Below are 22,103 nucleotides of genomic sequence, written 5' to 3' on the forward strand. Positions count from 1 at the left end.
CTTGGACAAAACACAATAAGAGAGAAGCAAATAATTCCTAGCCGTACAACAAAGCTCCAAACACCAGTCAAAATGGTCATAGTCTATGATCTTTTTAAAGGCGAAAAAAATGATCCAATTTCAGGGTACAACAAAGAGAGTACTCACTTTTTAAGAGTAGCTAAACCACAAATCACCTCTTGGGTGAATAACAAAAGACTTGACTCAAGTTGGATATTAGGCACACTCTTATACTTTTTAGGTAGTGGGTCTATGCATTGATCTTTAGTGATAAAAACACAAGACGGTAAACTAAAGAAAAACTAAACGAAAATAACTTTAACTAAAAAGAGGCCACTATGCTACACTCAACTTCCAAAAGTGATTTTTTTTTGAAAACTAGGGGAGACTATAACGGTAAAACTTAATAAATTTGATCAAGTATAATTTTTTTTTAGAATTGACCAATTTTTTTGGAGTTGATGATGCATAAGATACACAACCAAGTAACAAAAACGTAAAACTTGAAAACAACATCAAAACATGAATTTTTTGCATGCCTTGAATGAGTACATTATGAAGTGATTAATTCTGAGTAAAACTCTCTGATTAGAAGAGAAATTTAGCTAAAAACCTAGGATTCTAGGAGGAAAGGAAACTCGATTCATGCCAATGCATGGACAGATAACAAGAGAGAAAATAGAAAAATGAGAGATTTTTGGTAGAACTGACCTTTGGTACATTTGATATCGATATCTCCAAAAACATATAACTCATAATCACAAACTGTTTATTGGCCAAGAAACTAGATTCAAATAGCTTTAAATTGATACCTAATTTGACATAAAAAAATTTCATTCTTGAATCTTTTATGATGTCTTGATTTGCTTCGTCCGTTGCTTGACCCTTGCCTACTCTCCTATGTGAATATCTCATTATAAATAGATTAGATTGATATGAAATTTGTTCCGTATGAAACTAGAATTCAACAATTTTCATTCAACTATATTTTTTATTCAAAGTATATACTTCTTTTGAGAGAAAAATCTGATATATATTTAGACTTATAATCTTGCCAAATTGAGTATTATTTCTTCTTTAGCCAACATGACCATTGACCCTTGTGAAATTGATATTTCACCTTAAAAAACTGAGATTGAGAATTGGTTTAATAAGGTAAAAAATATACTTATAGACATTTATTTTGACATATAAATCTCCATATAAAGTATTTTTCTTGATTGTATAAAATGACTAAAAAATTGAAATTTTCTACTACTGCTCAAATCTCTTTAACTGTTTGACCTTTGTTGATTTAAATATTGATTTCTTTTTGTAAAAAAACACCGATTACAAAAATTCTTTTTTATTTGAAATGTAGACTCAAATATATTTCCATCCATATAATCTTTAATGTGAAAAGTTGAGTACGAAGTTGAGAATGCCAAAAAAACAATAGTTACTTGGACAAAAAAGAACAATAAAAGTTAAAATATGAACTTAAACTAATAGAGATAATTGATTAAAAAGAGATAACATTATCTCTTTAGAGAGAAAACACGGTAATGAATCCTAAACTACTAGTTGATTCCTCACATGGAGGGATGTGAGTTGAATCTCTGGAGTAAAGCCCGGGTGGCCGAAACTCGTCGCAGGAGGGGCCAAAACGACCAATCCAAGTGTCCATCTCAACTTGCTCATCCTTTCAATCTCTGTCGAGTCCCCCCTCTCGCCTCTCTGCTCTCTTTTCTTCCGCTCATCCTCTCCTCCGCCAAGTTTCTCGAATCTCAGCCATCTCCAAAGCTTGCGGACGCCGGAGTAAATTTCCAAGTTCGAACTCTCAGCGAGTCAGACGACAGGGGCACTGCTGAGTAAAGATTTTGGTCCGTTGGCTGATCCGGGTCCCAAGTTCAACCGGCGGCGACTCAGCGAAGAGAAGCGAACGAGACGGGGCCAGAAAAAAAAAATTGGTCAGGGACTCGGTCAGAGCTTGACCATCAGGAAGGGAATCTTACTCTGTCTATGACTATTGGGTTCTAGAAGAAAACGTGACCCGATTTGGACTTCACGCCGCCTCTCTGCGAGTTTGCCGCCTAAATAATTTTCGAACCGTAAAATTTCAGAAAATGGAAGAGAACCAAAATTCAACAAAACTCAAGTTACGGATAAAGACATTTTTAATTTTTGTAATTTTAATTTTTAATTTTTGAAATCTATAATAAGCAAGGTCCGTTTATCTCGTGTTCTGTTTTTGAAGGGTGGGATCCACCCTCGCGAACTGCTCGGAGCTTACACCCACTCGCGTGTGCTGAAAAAGGGGAAGACGGGGAGAGACGAAGACAGAGAAGCGGGAGGGAGGCCATACGCTGAGAAACACGGAGGGGAGAGGAAATTGATGAGGCTGATGAGATGCAAAGTAACTAATCCAGAAAGCAGTAATCTGTTGCCTTAGCAACACCTTTGGCTCTCTTACCATTTTCCAATCTCTAGTAGAAGGAAAAACAAATGTAGTTTGTTGCCCTGAATCCACTGAATTTTCTCCTCTCCTGGTGCTATATCGGAAACCCTCATTTTTGCTTTCTCTTTTGGTTTCTCTCCTCGTCTCTCTTCACCTCTGGTGATTGTGCCTTAGTCACTCCTTAATTCAGACGTATTAATCCCCCTTTTGAATCTATAGTCCCGTACATCTTCTTTCTTCTTCTTCGTCTTGGCTTCTCCTTTTACTCTCTATTTATTGCCTCCGGCAACGGGAGCCCATTTCTTCAAATTCAGCCTTTGGCCGGTGGCTCGCCGCTCTCAAAATCTACTATTCTCGAGACCTGTGACCTCGGTAAGTCTCGTCTTATCTAAGAGGGAATATTTGCTTGGCTTTTAATTTTTATTTTTCCATTGGCAAGTCCGTTTTTCTTTATTTTATTTTTATATAACCTTTGACCATCTTTATGCCAAGTTTTCACGTTCTTCCACATCTTCCATAGGGTGGCCTGGCAAAGATCTCTTATACTCTTCAGCTGTCAAACAAGCCGTCTCAAACTCTCGTTCGGCATTGCTCCCAAACATATATCAATCGAGTCTTTGATCAACTTCAATCTGAAACGGTTCTGTAATTTGATCTACATTGGGCCTCTGCATCTGTTTTTTAGTTCGCCACCTGCGGGAAACGGTCTGAGGAGGCCCGAGATCTCCGTTTCGGTAAGGGTCTGAAAATAAGGCATCTGAATCAAGTTTTATGAATTTGGAGTTTCAGAGCAACTCCACTTGATTCGACGAGGGGTTGGTGATTTGTTTTTCCCAAACATTTTAAATTGTATAGCCATAACTTTGTTGAGAATTGGGTGAAGGCACGTCTAGGATGTCGAACCTAACCGTAGGATAATGAAGTAATATGGCAGTGATTGACAAATACAGAGATGACGTTTTACGTTGCTCGGGAGGGTTCAAAGGTTGGTTTTTTTTTCTTAAACTTCTTCTCTCTCTTTTCCCTTTTCTTCGTTCTTCTTTCCTTCTATCTTTCTGTTCGTCTAACCAATTTTTTTTTGACTCAGTGACTGTGCTTTTCTATTAACGTGATTTTGCTGTCTTATGCAAAGTTATGGAGGAGGGTCTGCACGGAAACGTCTGTGGAGTTGCAGCTATTAGCGGAAAAGTGGAAACTTATTCTCGCTGGACTAGTCTTTCAGGTTACCTTTTCGTCCTCGACGATTTTCTTATTTGACGTGGCAATTTAACTGATTTTTCCTTCATTTGTTTCTGCATCAGTGAAATTCAAAATTTAGAGCGAGCTTTATGTGAATTGTGCCCAGTCATGTTAGCGGTTTTCCTTTGACATCATAGATCATGGACCTGAATTTCTTCTTTCTTATTTGTTTTCCGCTCTGTATCTTTGTTTTCAGCAAAACATTAAATATATGGTTATCTATGGAGAGATATGAAATCCTTCGCATTTCCATGTGATTTCATTTAGTCAATACTTTTATTGCCGTCACTATTAGTATCTTTTTTCAGCAATAAATGCAGGTTTTTTCTTTTCTTGAAAGTTTCTTTACTCTGTTAGATGCTAATTTTCTTATATTTTAAATGAACAAGAAGAGAGTTTTTGGCTTCTGGTTTTACTCTGCTTTTAGAGCTGAAAATAGGTATCATTGAACGTTGCATATTGATCTCAAGTTTCTTCAGCTGTTGTCAGTAAAAGTGCACCTGTCATGCCTGTTACATTTCCTAGACTTGGGATTTAGTGCCTGTTTTGCTTCTGAAGATCACCTGGATTGCAAGTATCACAACAATCGAACTGTTCAACTTGTGCTAGTCATCCAGTGCTTTGTGATATCAATCATAACATGAACATCCTTGGGGTGCATGATATATTGGTTTACTGTTTTCTAGTGAAATTTCTCAAGATGCGAGTCTGCATTGTGGTTAACATGTTTATCCTGCTGCTGAACTCCAAACAATTTATTGTTTCTTTATTGTGAGTTGTTATGTGATTCACATTAGCTTACTTAAGTTACTTCTGGAAAACTTAGATAAAAAAGTGTCTGTGACTACTAATTTGAACTTTCACATTTAAACAGTATATTCATGGATTAGCTGCTCGAGGAGTCCACTATTTGCATCGTCCAGGACCAACACTTCAAGATTTAGGTTTCTTTCTATTGCTGGTGAGTATGTTATTCATGCTTTTATTAAAAGAGCTTGTTGTTATACTCATTTACAATGTTTCTGCACCCTTCTAATAAAAAAAACCAAATGAAAATGTTTTGGCATGTATGTGTACAAAATACACACAAGAAGGTGATCACTCGGTAGATGCTTCCCATCATATGATAAGATATATTATCATATTTCATGACTCAAATATTCTATTCAGAAGATAAAATATAATGTCTGCTGTCCTCTTAATGTAAAGATGAATTTGGTTTATTTTCTTGTGGTCCAATTTTTCCCCATCATGACACTTTTTGGTTATCTATTATGAATTGTGTAGTATAACTGAATGCTATTTTTTTATTGTCATTGAGTGATATGCAAGCTGAAAGAATGCTGAATTAAGTAGCAAGATGGCATATGACAAGTGTCAAATTTTCAATCATAAAATTTCTTCAAATTTTCATTCATAAAAGAAGTTCTTCATGTAATAAATATAAAAAATGCACATAAGTCACTGACTGATTCTGGAGCACCATTTTTATTAAGACGTGATAGATTAGTCGTTTGAAAGTCTCTACAACTAATGGCAAAATTGATATTGCACAAGAAGTTAAATTGGACAAGCTAAACCTTTTTATGCCCTTGAAGTTGAGAAGAAACTGACTTTTGTTTAATTATTTAAAATATTATACAATCCCCTGTGAAACTTTTATGTATATGATGGCTTCATTCCTTTCATGTTAATCTTTTTAGGAGCTTGGACAACAAAGAGCTTACATCAGTGAGACCTTATTCACATTCCTGTTCATCTCTTTTGTCTTGGTAAGACTCTTTTCCAACAATTAGAGTATCTTGTCTACTTATGCCTGTTCTTAAATTGTGTAATCACAAGGTTGCTGTCTTGTTGTGAACTGATTCAGATTACTTAGAATATTATGCTTATCTCGCTTAAATTGTGTCTTATTAAATTACCTTTATTGACCTTTGTTTTTTGTTTGATGTGACTTGCTTAATTGGGTAAGTCTGTCTTGAACCTTTAGTATCATCTTGATTTCAATTTAAATGTATAAAATAATTTACCTTGAGTCATATAGAAAAGAACGGAGGTTTGTTTCAGTGTATCATCTAAGTCATAATTGTTTTGCTTGCATCGATGCTTCTTTGCTTACCTACAGATATGTTGTTAAGGATCAGTCCCACATGGATTAGTGAGTACAAAGATCCTGAGTTTATTAGTTGGAAAAAAAGTTTCCTAAGGTGGGTAGTCATTTTGGGATGGGCCTTGGACCCAACTTAACATGGTATCAGAGCAGGTACTCATATGTGGGCCTGCAACTAAACTATCTACTTGTAGAGCCACAAAAAGAGGGCCTACACCTAAACTATCCACTTGTAGAGCTACAAAAGAGAACCTACACCTAAACTGCTTACTCCTAAATTATCCACCTATAGAGCCACGAAAAAAGGGCCTACATATGAGGGAGAGTATTAAGGAATAGTCCCACATGGATTAGTGAGTACAAAGATCTTGAATTTATTAGTTGGGAAAGAAGTTTCCTAAGGTGGCTAGTCATTTTGGGATGGGCCTTGGACCCAACTTAACATATGCCTTGCTAGCTCCTTTGTTATGGTTCAGCTTAAGTTGTAAATACTATATAATATAGTTTGGAGCTGCTAGTCTCACAACCTGAATACTAATCTAGTGTCTGTCTCATTATCTACTCTTGTTGTATATTTGTTGGCATCATATCCTTCTTTTTCAAGTTTATAACATCAAATTTTCATTAAAATTATTACCATATAAGTTCAGGGGTATTTTGGTTATTTCCCATATTTTCCACATTACATTTTTCTCTTATTGTATGGCTATTAGATAGAGAATGTCTTATTTTATTGATAGTTAAATTTTCATTCAATTTAGACATCTATTTTAGAGATATGTAATTTTGAGTATTGAGGGGTATTTTTGTCCTTTTGTAAAATTTCACTTAAACCTTGATTATAAATAAGTTGGACGGGCTTTTCTGGCTTGGATTCCAAGGCAGCAAAGCTGCTCCTTTTCCAAAATTCTTTTTCCTCTTCTATTTTCTCCCCAAATCACATATTTTTCATGTTATCAGAGTAGTAACGCAAGTCTTGGATTGTTTTTTTTCAATTTTTTGGATCTTTTCTCCATTTTCAGTAATCTCTTCGAAGCTTTTTTCCAGATTTCTAGACTGGTAGGGTAAAAAATTCCAAATTTCCCCTTTTTCTGCCTGTCTTAGCCTATTGTCTAATGATTACTGTTCCTATTTGATTGATTGTTGGGATTCATCAACCCAATATAGCTTGCATTATCATCCATATAGCTTGTATCATCCTGGTTTCTTGCTATTGGGTCATTCCTTCATCGATTTATCGTCTCAATTGTTGAAATTGATCACTATTGGTTCGAAATTGAATGAATTGGGTGTTGAATTGCCCTAATTGAATTCGGTGGGGTCCACTTGACTGCGCCAACTTAGAAATTTGGGGAGTGTTTCCCTTTGGTTAATTGATGCTTTAGTGTACTGAATTGTGGTGTTTGGTAATATTTAATGGTTGATTCCAGCATTTTCTAGAGGACTACTGAGAGTTCAAATGTGAAACTCTCTCAGTCTATTCAAACAACTACGATTTGGTTGAATGGATCGAATTATATAAACTAGTCTAGATCAATTTTGATGTATTTGAGGGCCAGAAGAATGGGAAAATATATAACTAATGATTCCCTGGTGCCTGTTAATGAAGATTGGGTGGTAAAAGATAATTTAGTAATGACCTGGTTGGTCAATAGTATGAAATCTAGATTTAGTGACCAGATTTTGAGTTGTAGTACTACTAAGGCAATGTAGACTACTTTGGCTTTTATTTTGTCTCAAGAAAGTAATTTGTCAAGGATCTATGAGTTATATGTGAAGTTTTTTAATATGAAGATAGGAGGTAGATCAGTGATAAACTATTTCACGGAGATGAGGGGAGTACTACAAGAGATTAGTACATTTCATCATTTTACTACGAATGTTGAAGACATTGGTAAGAAAGAAAATCAGATTCAAGTAGCCCGATTTTTGGATGGTTTGGGGCCTGAGTATGATGCTATTAGAGCCCATCTGTTGGTCAATGAGGATGTGACCACCCTTGAGCAAACCTTTAACAGAGTTCTTCGCATTGAAAGTGCAATTGTAAATAAGAATGAGTCAGGTGAAGTTCTCTCAGAAGCAGCTGCTCTTAACCTTCAGTCTTCTACTGGTAAGCCTGATGGTGAGTTTCATGGAGGTAATAATAGAGGTAGAGGTTGTTCTTACTCTACCTGTGGTCGTGGCCAAAATGATCGAGAGGAGCAAAATGTGTTCATTATGGTAGGATTAATCATATTTTTGAGAAATGCTAGGAAAAAATTGGTAAGCCTACTTGGGCCAACTCTATAGTCACAGATAAGGACACTTCCTCACATACTAGATCCTATGAGGAAATTCAGTAGTTACTACAGCGATTGGGTCAATTGATTGCTTCATCTACTGCTTCTTAGACTATCAAGACTCTTCCTTCTTCCTTAACGAGTGCCATGATGGCTAGTGCAGGTATGGATGCACTAAATGTGTCTCATTCCCCCTCTTGGATCATTGATTCAAGAGCTTCTACACACATGTCAGGTATGCCCTCCCTATTTCAGTCCATTAGTCTATCTCATCATGTCGTCGAGTTACTTTAACTGATGGATTCACCTCTCACATTCAGGGGGAGGGTATAACTCACACTACACATATCCTTAGATTCTGGTTTATTTGTACCATAGTTTTCAGTTAATCTCTTGTCCGTGAGTCATATAATTAAATCCTTTAACTGTTCAATAACCTTTTATCTTACTTCTTGTGTTTTCTATGACTTGTAGAAGAAGAGGACTATTGGTTCAGGACATGAGAAGGGAGGGCTCTACATGTTGGATGGTGTATCCGTTTCTCAAGTTGTAGTTATCACTAGTGCATATTCTTCTTACTTGTGGCATTTGTGTTTGGGACATCTCTCATCAGCTAAGTTGCGTCAGTCTTTTCCTTCTTTGTTAGTCGATATTTTATTTGATTCCGAATCCTGTCAATTGGGAAAATGTTATTGCTTCAGTTTCCCAATTAGTTCTAGTCAAAGCTCTAAGCTGTTTGAATTAGTCCACTTTGATGTATGGGGTCCATGTCGAGTTCCTAATCCATTTGGTTTTAAATATTTTGTGTCGTTCATTGATGATTTCAGTAGATTTCACTTGGGTGTATCTCCTATGGGAGAAGTCCGAAATACTTGATGTATTCCTTCAATTTTTCAATGAAATAAAAAAATCACTTTGGAGCCTGTGTTTGTGTGCTTGACAATGGTTTGGAATATGTTAACCATAAATTTCAGTATTTTGTGCTTCTCATGGTATTACCCATCAAACGTCCTGCCTTTATACACCACAACAAAATGGGATGGTTGAACATAAAAATAGACATCTCCTTGAGGTGACAAAGACACTATTACAACATATGAATGTTCCTAAATCTTTTGGGGAGTTGCAGTTTTAGCTTCTAGTTACTTGTTTAATCATATGTCCTCATCTGTTTTGAGTGGTCAAGTTCCTCTTCAGTTTTTAAAGCCCAATGGTAAAAATTTTTATGTGACTCCTTGTATTTTTGGATGTACTTGTTTTGTTGATATGTTTAGAATTTTGATTGATAAGTTGTTACCTTGGTTTGTCAAATATGTTTTTTCTGGGGTATTTTCGTCGACAAATAAGGTACAAATGTTATGTTTTTTTGGGATATTCTCGTCGATGTGACATTTTTTGAACATACTCCATATTTTTCATCATCTATTGAGCTTCCTATATCACCTTAATCACTCTCGTGCTCCTGCCGTGCCTCCAATAGTTACCTCTATATTGTTCTCTTCTCATGATCCACTAGCTTCCTCATTGCCTGTAGATCTTGTTGTCTCTAATTTTGACCTGCCTATTAGTCTACGAAAAGGTAAATGATCTTATACTTCTCATCCGATATTCAAATATCTTGTTAGGAATTAAACACCCTAATTCCAAACTAACGAGAGTAATAATAATAATCACGGAAGAAAAGAACAACAAGCACGAGAACAAACAAGATTCATACATGTTCGCCTCAAGGTGAGACTACGTCCTGTCTTTCGCCGCTATAGCGATCCACTATAAAGATGAAATAGTTTACAAAAGAGATCACACACACTTATAGGTGGTTTTTTCTCTAACCTCTCTCGGCCGCAATTGATGTTCCTCGGATGATAAAACCCTAATAGCGGCGCCCTCAAATATAAAGAGAAAATTAGGGCAACTGCAATACAAGAGTAAAATTCCCAAATTGCCCTTAATGAAATAGCAATTAATATATCGTGGACCGGGCAGGGGCTTTGCCCCCACACTCTCGGGAGGGGCTTCCTGCCCCCCGTCCAACCCCACGACGAACTTACCTCAAAGGTCGATCCACGTACCGACTCAGCGTAGGGCGTTGATTAGGCTCCACAACTTAACAAATATGTGTCTCTTGATTTTTTGTCCCAATCCTTCAAGTTCTTTGCTATGTCATTGTCTACTTCCCATATACCTCGTTGAGTGCAGGAAGCCTTGTGCTCTCTAGAATGGTAACAAGTTATGGATGATGAGATGAGTGCTTTGGTGTCTCGGGGAACATGGCATCTATGTGATCCACCTGTAGGAGCAACTATTGTGGGGTGTCGTTGGGTTTATACTTTCAAATATAATGTTGATGACTTTATTGAATGGTACAAAACTTGACTGGTAGCGAAGGGGTTTGCACAGACTTTTAAAGTTAATGTCTTTGAGACATTCTCTCTTGTGGCCTGACTTACTTTGGTATTTATCTTAATATTTGTGGCTATTAATAAAGGTTGACCTCTCTTTCTGTTTGATGTGAAGAATGTCTTTCTATATGGTGATCTACATGGGAAAGTGTATATGGAGCAACCTTTTCGATATGTTGCTTAGGGGGAGACAAGAAAGGTATGTAAGCTACAGAAGACTATTTATGGACTTAAATAGACTTCACAGGCTTGGGTTGAAAAATTTAGTGATGTGGCACTATAATTTGGGTTCTATAGGAGCCATTGTGATAATTCTATGTTCCTATTCAAAAGGAAGACCGTCATGGTGGTTTTGGTTGTCTATGTAAATGATATTGTGTTATCTGGTGATGATCTTGATGGTATTACATAAGTTAAACAATATCTAGCCACACATTTTTAGACGAAGGATTAGGACTCTCAAGTACTTCATTGGCATTGAAGTCGCTTGTAGAAAACGAGGTATTGTTCTTTTTCAGAAAAAATATATATTGGATATGTTATAGGAGTATGGTTTATTAGGTACTAAACCCATAGACACCCCCATGGAAGATAATCATAATCTATATGACACCTAGGGTCTTACACTCAAGGATAAAACTCAATACCGACGGTAAGTAAGTAAATTGATCTTTACTACAGTTACCAGGCCGGATATCTCATTTGCTATGGGAGTTGTGAGCCAATTCATGGAAAATCCTTAGAAAGTCCATTTAGAAGCTGCTTAGAGGATTTCAAAGTACTTGAAGGGTGCACTTGGAAAATGTCTTCTGTATACTCAAAATGGGAAAGTTGATGTACTTAGGTATTTTGATGCTGATTATGTTGGGTGTAAAATGAATAAACGTTCTATGTCTGGCTACTGTTGTTTTGTTGGAGGCAACCTACTAAGCTGTAAAAGTAAGAATGGGAAACAGACAGTTGTGGCTAGGTCTAGTGCAGAGGCCGAGTATCGAGCATTGGCTCATGCAGTTAGTGAGTTTATGTGGATTAATTCTATGCTTTTTGAGTTTGGTTTTTCATTACTTGACGCTATGGTTATGAAATATGATAACAAGGTAGCCATTTTTATTGCCAACAACCCTGTATTCCATGAGAGAATGAAACGTATAGAGGTTGACTGCCACTTCATTAGAAATGCAATTATGCAAGGGAAGGAGATAACTCCTTATGTAAAATCTTCGGACCAGTTGAAAGATATATTTACCAAGCCTTTGGGAAGATGTGAACATGTATCCATTAGTGACACATTGGGATTGTTTGATATCTACACTCCAACTTGAGGGGGAGTGTTAAAATACAAGCCCAAGGGTATTTTGGTTATTTTCTATATTTTTCACATTACAATTTTCTCTTATAGTATGGCTATTAGATAGAGAATGTCTTATTTTATCTTTAGTTAAATTTTTATTCAATTTAGACATGTATTTTAGGAGATATGTAATTTTGAGTATTGAGGGACATTTTTATCTTTTTGTAAATTTTCACTTAAACTCTAATTATAAAGAAGCTGGACGGAATTTTTTGGCTTGGATTCCAAGGCAGCAAAGTTACTCCTCTTCAAAAACTCTTTTTCCTCTTCTATTTTTCCCCAAATCACATTTTTTTCAAAAATGTGTATTTATAATACTGCTTCATGTTTATTACCTAGTTGTTAAGGTTTTTCACAGCTTGTATTTATCAGAAACCTAAGCTTGTAAATGTCAGAAGGATCGGATATATGCAGAGGGGAACACATATTAAGTGCTAAAATGAATCAGTGAATTGCCACTTCTTTGTTAGAGAAACTTCTGTTGAAATTGATTGATTCTACCTTTGTATTGCGGTTTTCAATGTGTTTGGTGTTTATCAGTGCGGTATTTTTCCTGTGAGTTGTGATGAGAGAGAAAACATACATTCTTCTCCTCTTAATGATGCCATCTTCATTTTCAAAAAAATTAGAATTTGGATGTCATTGTCACCATGTCGTCTATATGGGGCTTCTTTTGTAAAAAGCCTTGCATGCAACTTAAGCTGATGTAGAAACCAAAATTTGGTCAGTTGGTCTTCTTGTCTGGATCTTTTGTTTGTCTTTGAGGAAAACAATCTGTTCCTGTTGTTTTTGTTATGTTGTAATTACATCTATGTTATAGACTATTTTTAGAAATTTTATCGTTGATTTCTATAAGTGGTGTTAGCAGTAATTTCTCAGTACAATTTTGGCCACTTGCTTTTGCTCATAGAAATGTTCATGTTCTTGGACTAGTGCTGTGATGCAATGCAAATTATCTTTTGCTCCTATTTTGAAATTCTCACTATGATATTGATGGTTTTTCTTTTGCAGTGGACTTTCCATCCATTCATTTTCCAAAGCAAGAAATTCTACACTGTTGTTCTCTGGTGCAGGGTTTTGGCTTTCCTAGTTGTAAGCGTCAATATAACATTTAAATTTTCAACTCATTATAACTCTTGATTGTGACACTCGTAGGATGTTTATGTTTCTTGTAGTTGTTATTTTCAAGCTTGCTTCTTATGCGACCAAGCAGCATTCATGAGAAAGAAGAAAATGATTGAGAACCAAAACTTTAGACTAGGGTAGAAACTGATCCAATAAAATTTAAGGTCTTGGATTCCCATTCTCTTTGGCACTAACACTATGCACACGAACATTAATCATACTCGAAATCCACTACTGCATAGTGCCTACTTTTTTCTAACATTTATTGAAACAAATCATAATTCTAGTTTTGTCTCCTGCAGGCTTCCCAAGCTCTCCGAATCATCACTTTTTATTCCACGCAGCTTCCAGGTCCTAACTATCACTGCCGTGAGGTAACATATTTGCAGGACATGTATATTCGGTTTGCTGCATGTTTTTCTTCTTCTTAGGAAATGTCAATGGTTGGATGGTGGAATTAGTAACTATGTCTGAGCACCTGCATTCTGTTTCGCTTTGAATCTAGTGCATGAAAGTTTGATTAAAACAGTATTATTCTTATAGGGATCAAAACTAGCTAGATTGCCTCGTCCAGACAGCGTTCTTGAAGTTCTCTTGATTAATTGTAAGGGATAGCTTTGCTGACCGTCTTCCCGGTGATGATCTGTCTATTTGAAAATATGAACTTCTGACATTCACCCCGTTTGTCTCAAATGCAGTTCCCCGTGGTGCAATATATGGTTGTGGTGATTTGATTTTTTCATCTCACATGATATTTACACTTGTTTTTGTTATCACTTACCAGAAGTATGGCACTAAAAGGTATGATAACGCATCTGATAAGCATATGTATGGTTGTATACTGTCAAAAAACATTGCTAAGGTAGTCACTTGACGAGTCACATGCATTTTTGAATGTTATGGGGGTCTGTCATTGTTTACATGGCTCCTCGATTTCATGTGGGCCTTGAATATTTTTTTACAAAACGTTGTTTTTTAGAGTGGCATCTGGATGGTGATGTTCTGATGCTGCTCTTTGACATCATGATAGGTGCATCAAGCAAATTGCATGGTTGATAGCAGTGGCACTCAGCTTCTTGATTATTGCTTCGAGAAAACATTACACAGTCGATGTTGTTGTGGCATGGTAGGAAGATCGTTTTCCTTGTGACAGAACTGAATGAGTAGTTCTCTTATTTTGGTTTTGATTATGTTTTCGTTTTCCAGGTATACTGTGAACTTGGTGATATTTTTTGTGGACAAGAAACTTCCAGGTTTGTTTAAGATAATTTCTGTCAATGGTCTCTGAACTTCTGTCTCTCTCGTGATTGCTTGTGATCACTGGATGTTTCTCATGCAGAAATGCCTGATCGGACCAGTGGCACGTCACCTCCTTCACTCCCTCTGAGCATCAAAGAGAAAGATGGCAAATCAAAGGAAGAGAACCACAAACTGATAAATGGGAATTCTGTGGATTCCATCGATTGGGTAAAGTTCATTGTGACTGATATTCTCTTTCATTATCTTCTCGATTGTCTTTCAGTCATACTCGGCATCATATTATATACCTTGCAATGACTTCTTTATCCAGAGACAGAGAACACAAGCGAATGGGAAGCTTCAGGAGGATGGAAATACAGTGCATACCGATAGTCCAATGAATGGTTCATAGTTCAAAGAAAGCGCTGCATATCAGCTCTCCCTCAAGAAGTCACAAGTCATGCAGGCTTGGTTGCTGATTTGACGGAGGCCCTTTTCCAAATCGTAACTTTGAAGGAAGAACGGAAACCATGGAACACATGCTTCTTTATTACATGGCCGTTTCTCACACATAATTGTGACCTTTGAAATTTTCATTGAACATGTCTAGAAGTGACTGAATTCAGATATTCCTCATATTCATCCCCTTCCACATGTATCCGTCAGAGATCAGGCGAGATGGCAAGAGGCTCATTCACCGTTTTTGGTCACGGATTTGATAGGATTTTAAATAATTTGCCCCCGAACCTTAAAAAAACGGAAAGTGAAGCTGTGATGGAGAAGATGCTCACTATGGTGCCATCATCACTGCAGGTCCTTGTTTCACTTTAATGCTGTTCCTTTTCATCGGTCATCTGAAAAGATGGACGTGACCCTTGCGAGTGGAGGATGCCATGATTATTATCATCCCCATCCTTTTTGTTTTATCGAAAAAATCCATGTAATATTATGATTGCTACTGTCTTTCCTGGGAAGAAATGAACGTGTATTATTATTACTACCCACTTCAAATACAAAATGCTCCATACGACAGGTCTCACAGAAAGAAGAAGTGGGTGAAAAGTACTTTGATCAATACCCGATCCATTAAAGAAAGTGTGGTTTTGGGACACGCTGACCCTTGATTTCACTGTAACCCTGCTGAAACGGGAGGAAACGGAAACGGCTTCCATGGTTCGTTCTTCCACCTGTTTAACACCTTTCTCTCTCCCTCTTAAAAGAAAATTGAAAAAAAGGCTATAGACGATTTGATAAGAACTTCAGATTTTACATTAAACCCTTGATTTCGTTTTCTTCTTCCATTCCCTCTTCTCTTCTCTTGTTTCTTTCCTTCTCTTCTTAAGGGTTTTCGTCTGTGATGGGAAGATGAAGAGGATTGTTCTCTAATACCGTTTCACGAAGACAACTTTATCCTAGTCTAGTAATTTTTGGATTCTACGCCTCGTTTGCTCTCCGTCTCTATTCTTCCAATTTTATTTTTGCTCCTTAAATCGATGAGCTTACCCTTGTTACTTGCTCTTCCTTTTAACAAAATCTTATACTGGATCGTGTACGTTCAGCAGTTGGGTATCGTCTTTTTTGTCGCACACAAGAGTCATTAAAATGACCCAAATATCAGAGATCCTCCTTGAAACATGGCTGAGCTTTCTCTGCTTCCAATCATGACTGGTTGGTTGACTGAATCCACTACAGTTGACCATGCTAGGGAATGAAGATGGAAAACAATTTAAAAAGCCGTTTTGGGAAATTGCCTAGATCTTCTGTAGGTTTCTGTTACCTTGTGGGATCGTCTCTTGCCATCAAAATCAGCCTAAAATTGAACGACCAGCGTGTCAAGCTTTAACACAACAGCTGGGATAAAGTAATGCTCCTAGTGCCCTTGTTCCTGGTTCTCAGAGTCATGCCACCGCATAGGGTATTGAGGAAATCATGTTAGCCGTTGCTCCGAAGTAATGAGTTGTTTCAGTGCTCTGTCTCTCAAAGAGGATAGAAACGAACTTCCAGCTAATTTACCTGACGAAAATGGGTTTTAAAGAGGAGAGGGGTCTACTGTGAAAATGAACAGCTAATTCCCGCGTATGTTGTTTCCTTTTTGCGTCCTGAAAACAGGGAAAAGGGGAAATAAGGTGGAACAGGGACGGGACACAGAAAAGAAAAAGAAAGATAAACGTCGGAACAGGCGATAGAAGAACCAGCAAATATAGGTTGGTGGGAAAGCTGATTGGTAAAGCAGAGGCAAATGATCAGGGTGGTGAGATGGAGAAAAGAAGAAAGCTGAAACGGGAAAGGGGAAAAGTCCATTTGCAGCTCATACACAGGCACCAGCAACAGCAGCTATAAAGAAAAAGAACAGGAAAAGGAAGAAGGTTTATTCTCTGTTCCCTTGGATCCGCCAAATCTTCCTCCCTCCTGCTACCATATCCAAAACTCCTGTCCTCACTTTTTCCTGTTCCCTCTCTGTCGGCCTCTGTCGCTCCTCCTCCCTGTCTTCACGAGCAGTGATTGTTAATGAGCCAAATCTTTAAGACGGGGTGGCACTTCTTCTCTCTCCTGCTTCTTCTTCCTCCTGGTTATTTGCTCCTCCGCTCATCTTTCTTCCTTGTCTGGAACAATGGGAGCCAGTTGCTCCAAGTTTACCGTCTGCTGGTGGTCTGCCCATCTGGAATCCTCCGTTCTTGAGACCTCCCACCTTGGTATGTCTCGTTCAATTCTCAAACTATCCTCCATTCATTGTATTTCCTGATCACTTTTCGTTCATCTTTGGTGGGTGGTGCAGAAAATGACGGCAGAAAAGTGGACTCCCTGCCACCCTTCACCGAGTTCAGCCTCGACCAGCTACGAGCCGCCACCTCTGGCTTTGCCGTGGAGAATATAGTCTCCGAACATGGAGAAAAGGCACCCAATGTCGTCTACAGAGGAGTTCTCGAAAATGACCGAAAGATCGCGGTCAAGAGATTCAGGAAGTCAGCCTGGCCCGATTCCCGGCAATTCCTCGTTCGTTTCTACCTCCTGCAGCTTTTAGGTTCTCACTTCTCAGTCTCATTTCTATGCCTCTGCTTTTAGTTCCTGCCTTGAAATCTTCCTGTTGCATGTAGGATGAAGCCAGGTCGGTGGGCCTGTTACGCAATGAGAGATTGGCCAATCTTCTTGGTTGCTGTTGCGAAGGTGACGAGAGATTGCTAGTTGCCGAGTTCATGCCATATGAAACCCTGGCGAAGCATCTCTTCCACTGTAAGTTTTCACCCTCATCAGGATGATTTTGTTCGGCAATTTTTTTTGGTACAGACGATAGATCGTGAATGACCAATGCCCGTCGATTGGTATTATATTACGTGATAGTTAGGAATTTTTTTGTTCTAAATATGTTATGTAGAGAGCCGTCGAGTTCTTATGATCAACAATACCAATTAATTGGGGTCGATTAGCATTTTCAGTGCTCTAATTATTGAGATTCGCCTGTGTAAATGTGTGCTTAAGTAAATATGTTATGTAGAGAGCCTGTTGTTCGCTCCTTTAAATCTCATTCATTTTTATTAAAACGAATGATTCTCATTATCAGGGGATACGCAGCCTATGAAATGGGCAATGAGGTTAAGAGTTGCTCTGTTTTTGTCACAAGCTTTGGATTACTGCAGCAGTAAAGGTCGAGCCTTATATCATGATCTAAATGCTTACAGGGTGCTGTTTGATCAGGTGGGTATTGTCTCCTAGTTATTTATTTTCTCCACTTCGTCTAGGTCTTCTGCTTTTATGTCGGTCTCATTGTATGTTGGCACACGACAGGATGGTAATCCGAGGCTGTCTTGCTTTGGCCTCATGAAGAACAGTAGAGATGGAAAAAGTTACAGTACAAACTTGGCTTTCACTCCTCCTGAGTTCTTGAGAACTGGTGATTACTTGCATACAGAGAAAGTTTTTGTTATTGGATTAATTTACTTGAGAGTTTTCATTATGGTTTCACTTGAGCCTGTAATGTAAGCACTTCATGATGTTTCCTTCTTCTATTAGAGCTTTCCTCCTATACAATTCCATATTCCTGTCAATGATGCTAAGAGCTCAAGCTTCTAGTATGATGTTATGAGCATTGGATTTGGTGAGATTGCTCCTTAAGCATGCGAGTATTCAGGAGTTCCTGATTTGACCTAGATGGAGTCCTTCCATGAACCCCTCCCTCCGAATCAGGGACTGATGACCCTCACATGACTTTGAATGACGTTCCATAATGTGGTTAGAGTATCATTCATAATTCACCAAGTAAACAAAGCACTCCTTTTTGTTCTTGCTTGTTCGGTTTTTTGTACGAATATTATAATGTTTCTTTTATATAGTTATTTCAAGTTTATTTAGTGATCAGTTTAATTACTCATTGCCCCTTTTTATCCAATCTAGACTCGTGGCTGGTCGGTTGGATATGTAGAAGTCCTTGTGATTCTAACACCTTTTGAGTAGTTTTACATGAATGTAATTTCAAGTTCTTTTTCTTCAGAAATCTGACGATTTAATCACTTGACATAATGGTTATGATCATTTGTGATATTAAAAAAAAAAAAAATTAAGGGTTTGTCATATTTAGTCGTGTCATTTGATTTGGTTACAGACCATATCTGTTTGTATAACCAACTTAAGGCAAACTGCTGTTTTCTTGTTCCTTATTGGCAGGCAGAGTGACACCTGAAAGTGTTATCTATAGCTTTGGTACTCTATTGCTTGACATCCTTAGTGGCAAACACATTCCCCCGAGCCATGTAAGTTTCATTTATGTCCATTTTAAAGCTTTCTTTGCTTGTAATTTGAGAGTCTGGATCACCTCGCCAATCACCTGACCGGGTTTGAATGAGTCCTATATGTAGTGGAGCCCGGTTCTATCCATGTCCAACCAGGTGATTTGCTTCGTCTATGGACCTTGATTCAGGAGATACCATCACTGCCAATTGTGCTGCCATATTAACTGTTCAAGGACTATAGATTATGGAATGACCACTAAGTGTTTTCTTTTTGTTTGGTTGATTGATATATTTTTTTCCCACTGTAGATGATTGCTTTTACATCTTTTGTCTTAAAGAAATGAGTTGCTTATGTAGTATCAGAAAATAATATAGAAACCAAAATTGAGTTTACTTCTGAACGTACAAATTTATCAGGTAACTCTTATTTTTAAACCTACGATTGCGTGTAGTTGAGCTATATGGTCCTTTTTCACACACAAAGATATATAGTGACTATACCTCAACCATCACTTGAAGTAAAAGATTCAAATAACATACATTAAGAACTCTACTTCAATTTACAAATCAACTTTCCATTATGGTGAAAACAAGTCTTAATTTCTTTAAGTCCAGATTTAATGAGACCATGAGAATGTCATCAGAGAGTGCTGGTAGTGAGGAGCTTGATGGACTTCTTGGCCCAGAAACAGCCCATCCGGCTTTCTATGTGAGCCAGTGAAGTTGAATTGGTCAGGCAGTTCTTCGCAGGTTGCAAGGGAGGGCAGATTGATGAGAAATAGATGATGATGATTAAGGATTTGATCAAACAAGCCTATCTGCTTCTATTAGTTTTCAGTCTCAGTTAGGGTAAATGCATAAGTTTCAGAGCATAACATATGAGTTTATTTTCACTGATTTGTTTTCTTTAATTGGTGCATTATTCTTCAAATAGCTCCATTTTGGTGCCAAAAAGTCAGCAAAAGATAGGATTCTTTGTTCTTTTCTCTCGTTTTATTAATTCCAAGAGAGTTGATTTTCATTTTGCAGTTATGTGACTTCTTTAACTGAAAGAATCAGATATTAAACTTTTCCTTTCTGTTGCAGGCACTTGATCTCATCCGTGGGAAAAATTTTCTGATGTTGATGGACTCTTCTTTGGAAGGTCATTTCTCAAATGAAGACAGAACTGAATTGGTGCGATTAGGTTCTCGTTGTTTGCAATATGAACCTCGTGAGAGGCCGAACGCAAAGTCTCTAGTCACTTCTCTTACTTCTCTTCAGAAGGAAAGAGAGGTAAAACCCTACTTCCAGAAGAATCAACAGAGATTACCATTTTTCATTGATTTTTTGTAAGGGAGACCAAGTCCAGTATACTTTACTTATTAAAAGCTTCCATAATTGTGATTGTTTTGCAGGTGCCTTCATATATTTTAATGGGTATTTCACATGAGACTGCATCCTCAACGAATGAACCAGTGTCTTTAACCCCATTAGGTGAAGCTTGCTCCAGAATGGACCTGACCTCCATCCACGAAATGTTGGAAAATCTTGGGTACAAGGATGATGAGGGGATAGCCAATGAGGTCAGTAAAAAATCTTTTAGCTTCTATTAGAATCTAAACCTTTCGAGTAAATCATGTATGCAATGTCCCTGTTTCTTCTCTATAGCTCTCTAGCTAGAAATCAAACATAATGTGATGTGGCTTCCTGAGCATCAATTAATATTGGTTTCATGGTTTAGAGGGTTTTAGAGCCTTGTTATGCAATGATTACTGGTCAAGTTCAACAATTGCAATCTGTGACTTGCAACCAACATAAGCATGTTTTCATTTCATTTTATGCAATGATGCTTTGGAAGATGTCAAGCTGGTTCATATTATGGTCTGACCAAGTATGCTGACATTAGTGTCTCTAGACACTATGTTGACTCTAGTGCATGATGGATCTTGGCTGGGTAAAGAGTGCAAGAATGGCAATAACTAACAGTTTGAGACCACCATTTCATATTTTTCATGCAATGAACATATTATTATCACTAGTCAAGTGGTATTATGCGAGTGGCATTTACATATTCACATTATTTGTGCCTCGATTCAGAACCACAATTCGTGTTTGTCTGCAGCTATCCTTTCAAATGTGGACCAACCAAATGCAAGAGACCTTAAATTTTAAGAAACACGGGGATGCAGCTTTCCGAGCAAAAGACTTTGGAACTGCGATTGATTGCTATACCAAGGTTAACGCCAATACCGAAACCCTTATTTAATGTCAACAATATTTGCAGCTTAATGACTAGTATGTTAGACCTCCTGGCACTGCTAATGGCCTTCATGTCTATCACTTGGGTACGTTTTGTAGTTCATTGAGTGTGGAACCATGGTGTCACCAACTGTAATTGCTCGGCGATGCTTATCATACCTCATGAGTGACATGCCTCAGGAGGCATTGGCCGATGCAATGCAGGCCCAGGTTGTGTCGCCTGAATGGCCAACTGCCTTTTATCTGCAGGCTGCAGCTCTTTTTAGGCTTGGAATGGAAAATGATGCGCAGGTGACACTTGAGGATGGCACAGCTTTGGAAGCCAAAAAGAACCGCAGAAACTAAAATTTGTATAGGCTTTTGTTTTTGGTTTTTCAAAATTGGCCCTTGTATTTATTTTCTTTTTCCTTTTCGCCTTTTTTTGGCCACTGTGTGATAGGATTTTTTTGTATTTTTTTGTCTTGTCTTTTGGTGTCTATATGTATTATGTTCCCATTGATGTTATTTGGCTACAGTTTCAAAACCTTTGATTGGGGTTTCTGTTAGGGTTGGAAGTTGTTTAAAATGGGTGCCCGTGCTTGCATTACCGAAAGAAAAAGCAAGTGAAACTTACAATGTAACTTGGCTACCTTTTATTTGAAACTGAAACGGAGTAGTTTACTATCATGAAAGCCACAATGCCAGCAACTTCAGAATTACTGAAGAAGATGAGTATTCCTTAAGAACCCATGCAATTAAAGGGTTCGTGGAACATAAATGCTTCAATTGCAAGTAAACTGTTGTTCGTGTTTGTTAGACGAAAGGAAAGGATTTGCTGAACTGGATTCTCTTCACAGAAGTAAAATCTGAACCGGGATGAGAAGTGGATATTAACAGTAACAGGAGTGAGTAGTTTACTATCATGAAAGCCACAATGCCAGCACCTTCAGAATTACTGGAGAAGAATAGTATTCATT

General features: G+C 37.7%; 2 protein-coding genes across 2 annotated transcripts; both read left to right on the forward strand.

Annotated features, from left to right (window-relative positions):
- Positions 1-2,247: 2,247 nt before the first annotated feature.
- LOC137965760 (phosphatidylinositol:ceramide inositolphosphotransferase-like) lies at positions 2,248-15,212 on the forward strand. The gene is made up of 13 exons (XM_068812100.1): positions 2,248-2,809; positions 2,958-3,422; positions 3,570-3,659; positions 4,551-4,637; positions 5,380-5,448; positions 12,830-12,910; positions 13,246-13,317; positions 13,487-13,547; positions 13,642-13,744; positions 13,974-14,069; positions 14,150-14,196; positions 14,283-14,410; positions 14,514-15,212. Exons 2-13 carry the CDS (start codon positions 3,390-3,392, stop codon positions 14,592-14,594), a joined length of 948 nt encoding a protein of 315 aa, XP_068668201.1. The 5' UTR covers positions 2,248-2,809; positions 2,958-3,389; the 3' UTR covers positions 14,595-15,212.
- A 911-nt stretch (positions 15,213-16,123) lies between these two features.
- LOC137966622 (serine/threonine-protein kinase BSK5-like) lies at positions 16,124-21,807 on the forward strand. The gene is made up of 10 exons (XM_068813301.1): positions 16,124-16,875; positions 16,959-17,176; positions 17,278-17,413; positions 17,742-17,875; positions 17,966-18,071; positions 18,842-18,927; positions 19,993-20,181; positions 20,304-20,471; positions 21,011-21,124; positions 21,247-21,807. The coding sequence occupies exons 1-10, from the start codon at positions 16,794-16,796 to the stop codon at positions 21,490-21,492; spliced, it is 1,479 nt and encodes a 492-aa protein (XP_068669402.1). The 5' UTR covers positions 16,124-16,793; the 3' UTR covers positions 21,493-21,807.
- The last annotated feature ends 296 nt before the right edge of the window (positions 21,808-22,103 follow it).

The sequence above is a fragment of the Aristolochia californica genome, unplaced genomic scaffold, assembly GCF_029961685.1.
Source record: "Aristolochia californica isolate CCGP_79_NKW_82.1479 unplaced genomic scaffold, dmAriCali1.0.hap1 SCAF_5, whole genome shotgun sequence".
NCBI classification, from domain to species: domain Eukaryota; kingdom Viridiplantae; phylum Streptophyta; class Magnoliopsida; order Piperales; family Aristolochiaceae; genus Aristolochia; species Aristolochia californica.

Bases quoted from the DNA above. Each gene is read 5' to 3' on its own strand.
- LOC137965760 (XM_068812100.1), top strand. From the start codon at position 3,390: ATGACGTTTTACGTTGCTCGGGAGGGTTCAAAG. The intron at 3,423-3,569 runs GTTGGTTTTTTT...TCTTATGCAAAG, and splicing joins TTGCTCGGGAGGGTTCAAAG to TTATGGAGGAGGGTCTGCAC. The intron at 14,070-14,149 runs GTAGGAAGATCG...TTCGTTTTCCAG, and splicing joins GTCGATGTTGTTGTGGCATG to GTATACTGTGAACTTGGTGA.
- LOC137966622 (XM_068813301.1), top strand. From the start codon at position 16,794: ATGGGAGCCAGTTGCTCCAAGTTTACCGTCTGCTGGTGGTCTGCCCAT. The intron at 17,876-17,965 runs GTGGGTATTGTC...GGCACACGACAG, and splicing joins ACAGGGTGCTGTTTGATCAG to GATGGTAATCCGAGGCTGTC. The intron at 18,072-18,841 runs GTGATTACTTGC...CCTTATTGGCAG, and splicing joins TCCTGAGTTCTTGAGAACTG to GCAGAGTGACACCTGAAAGT.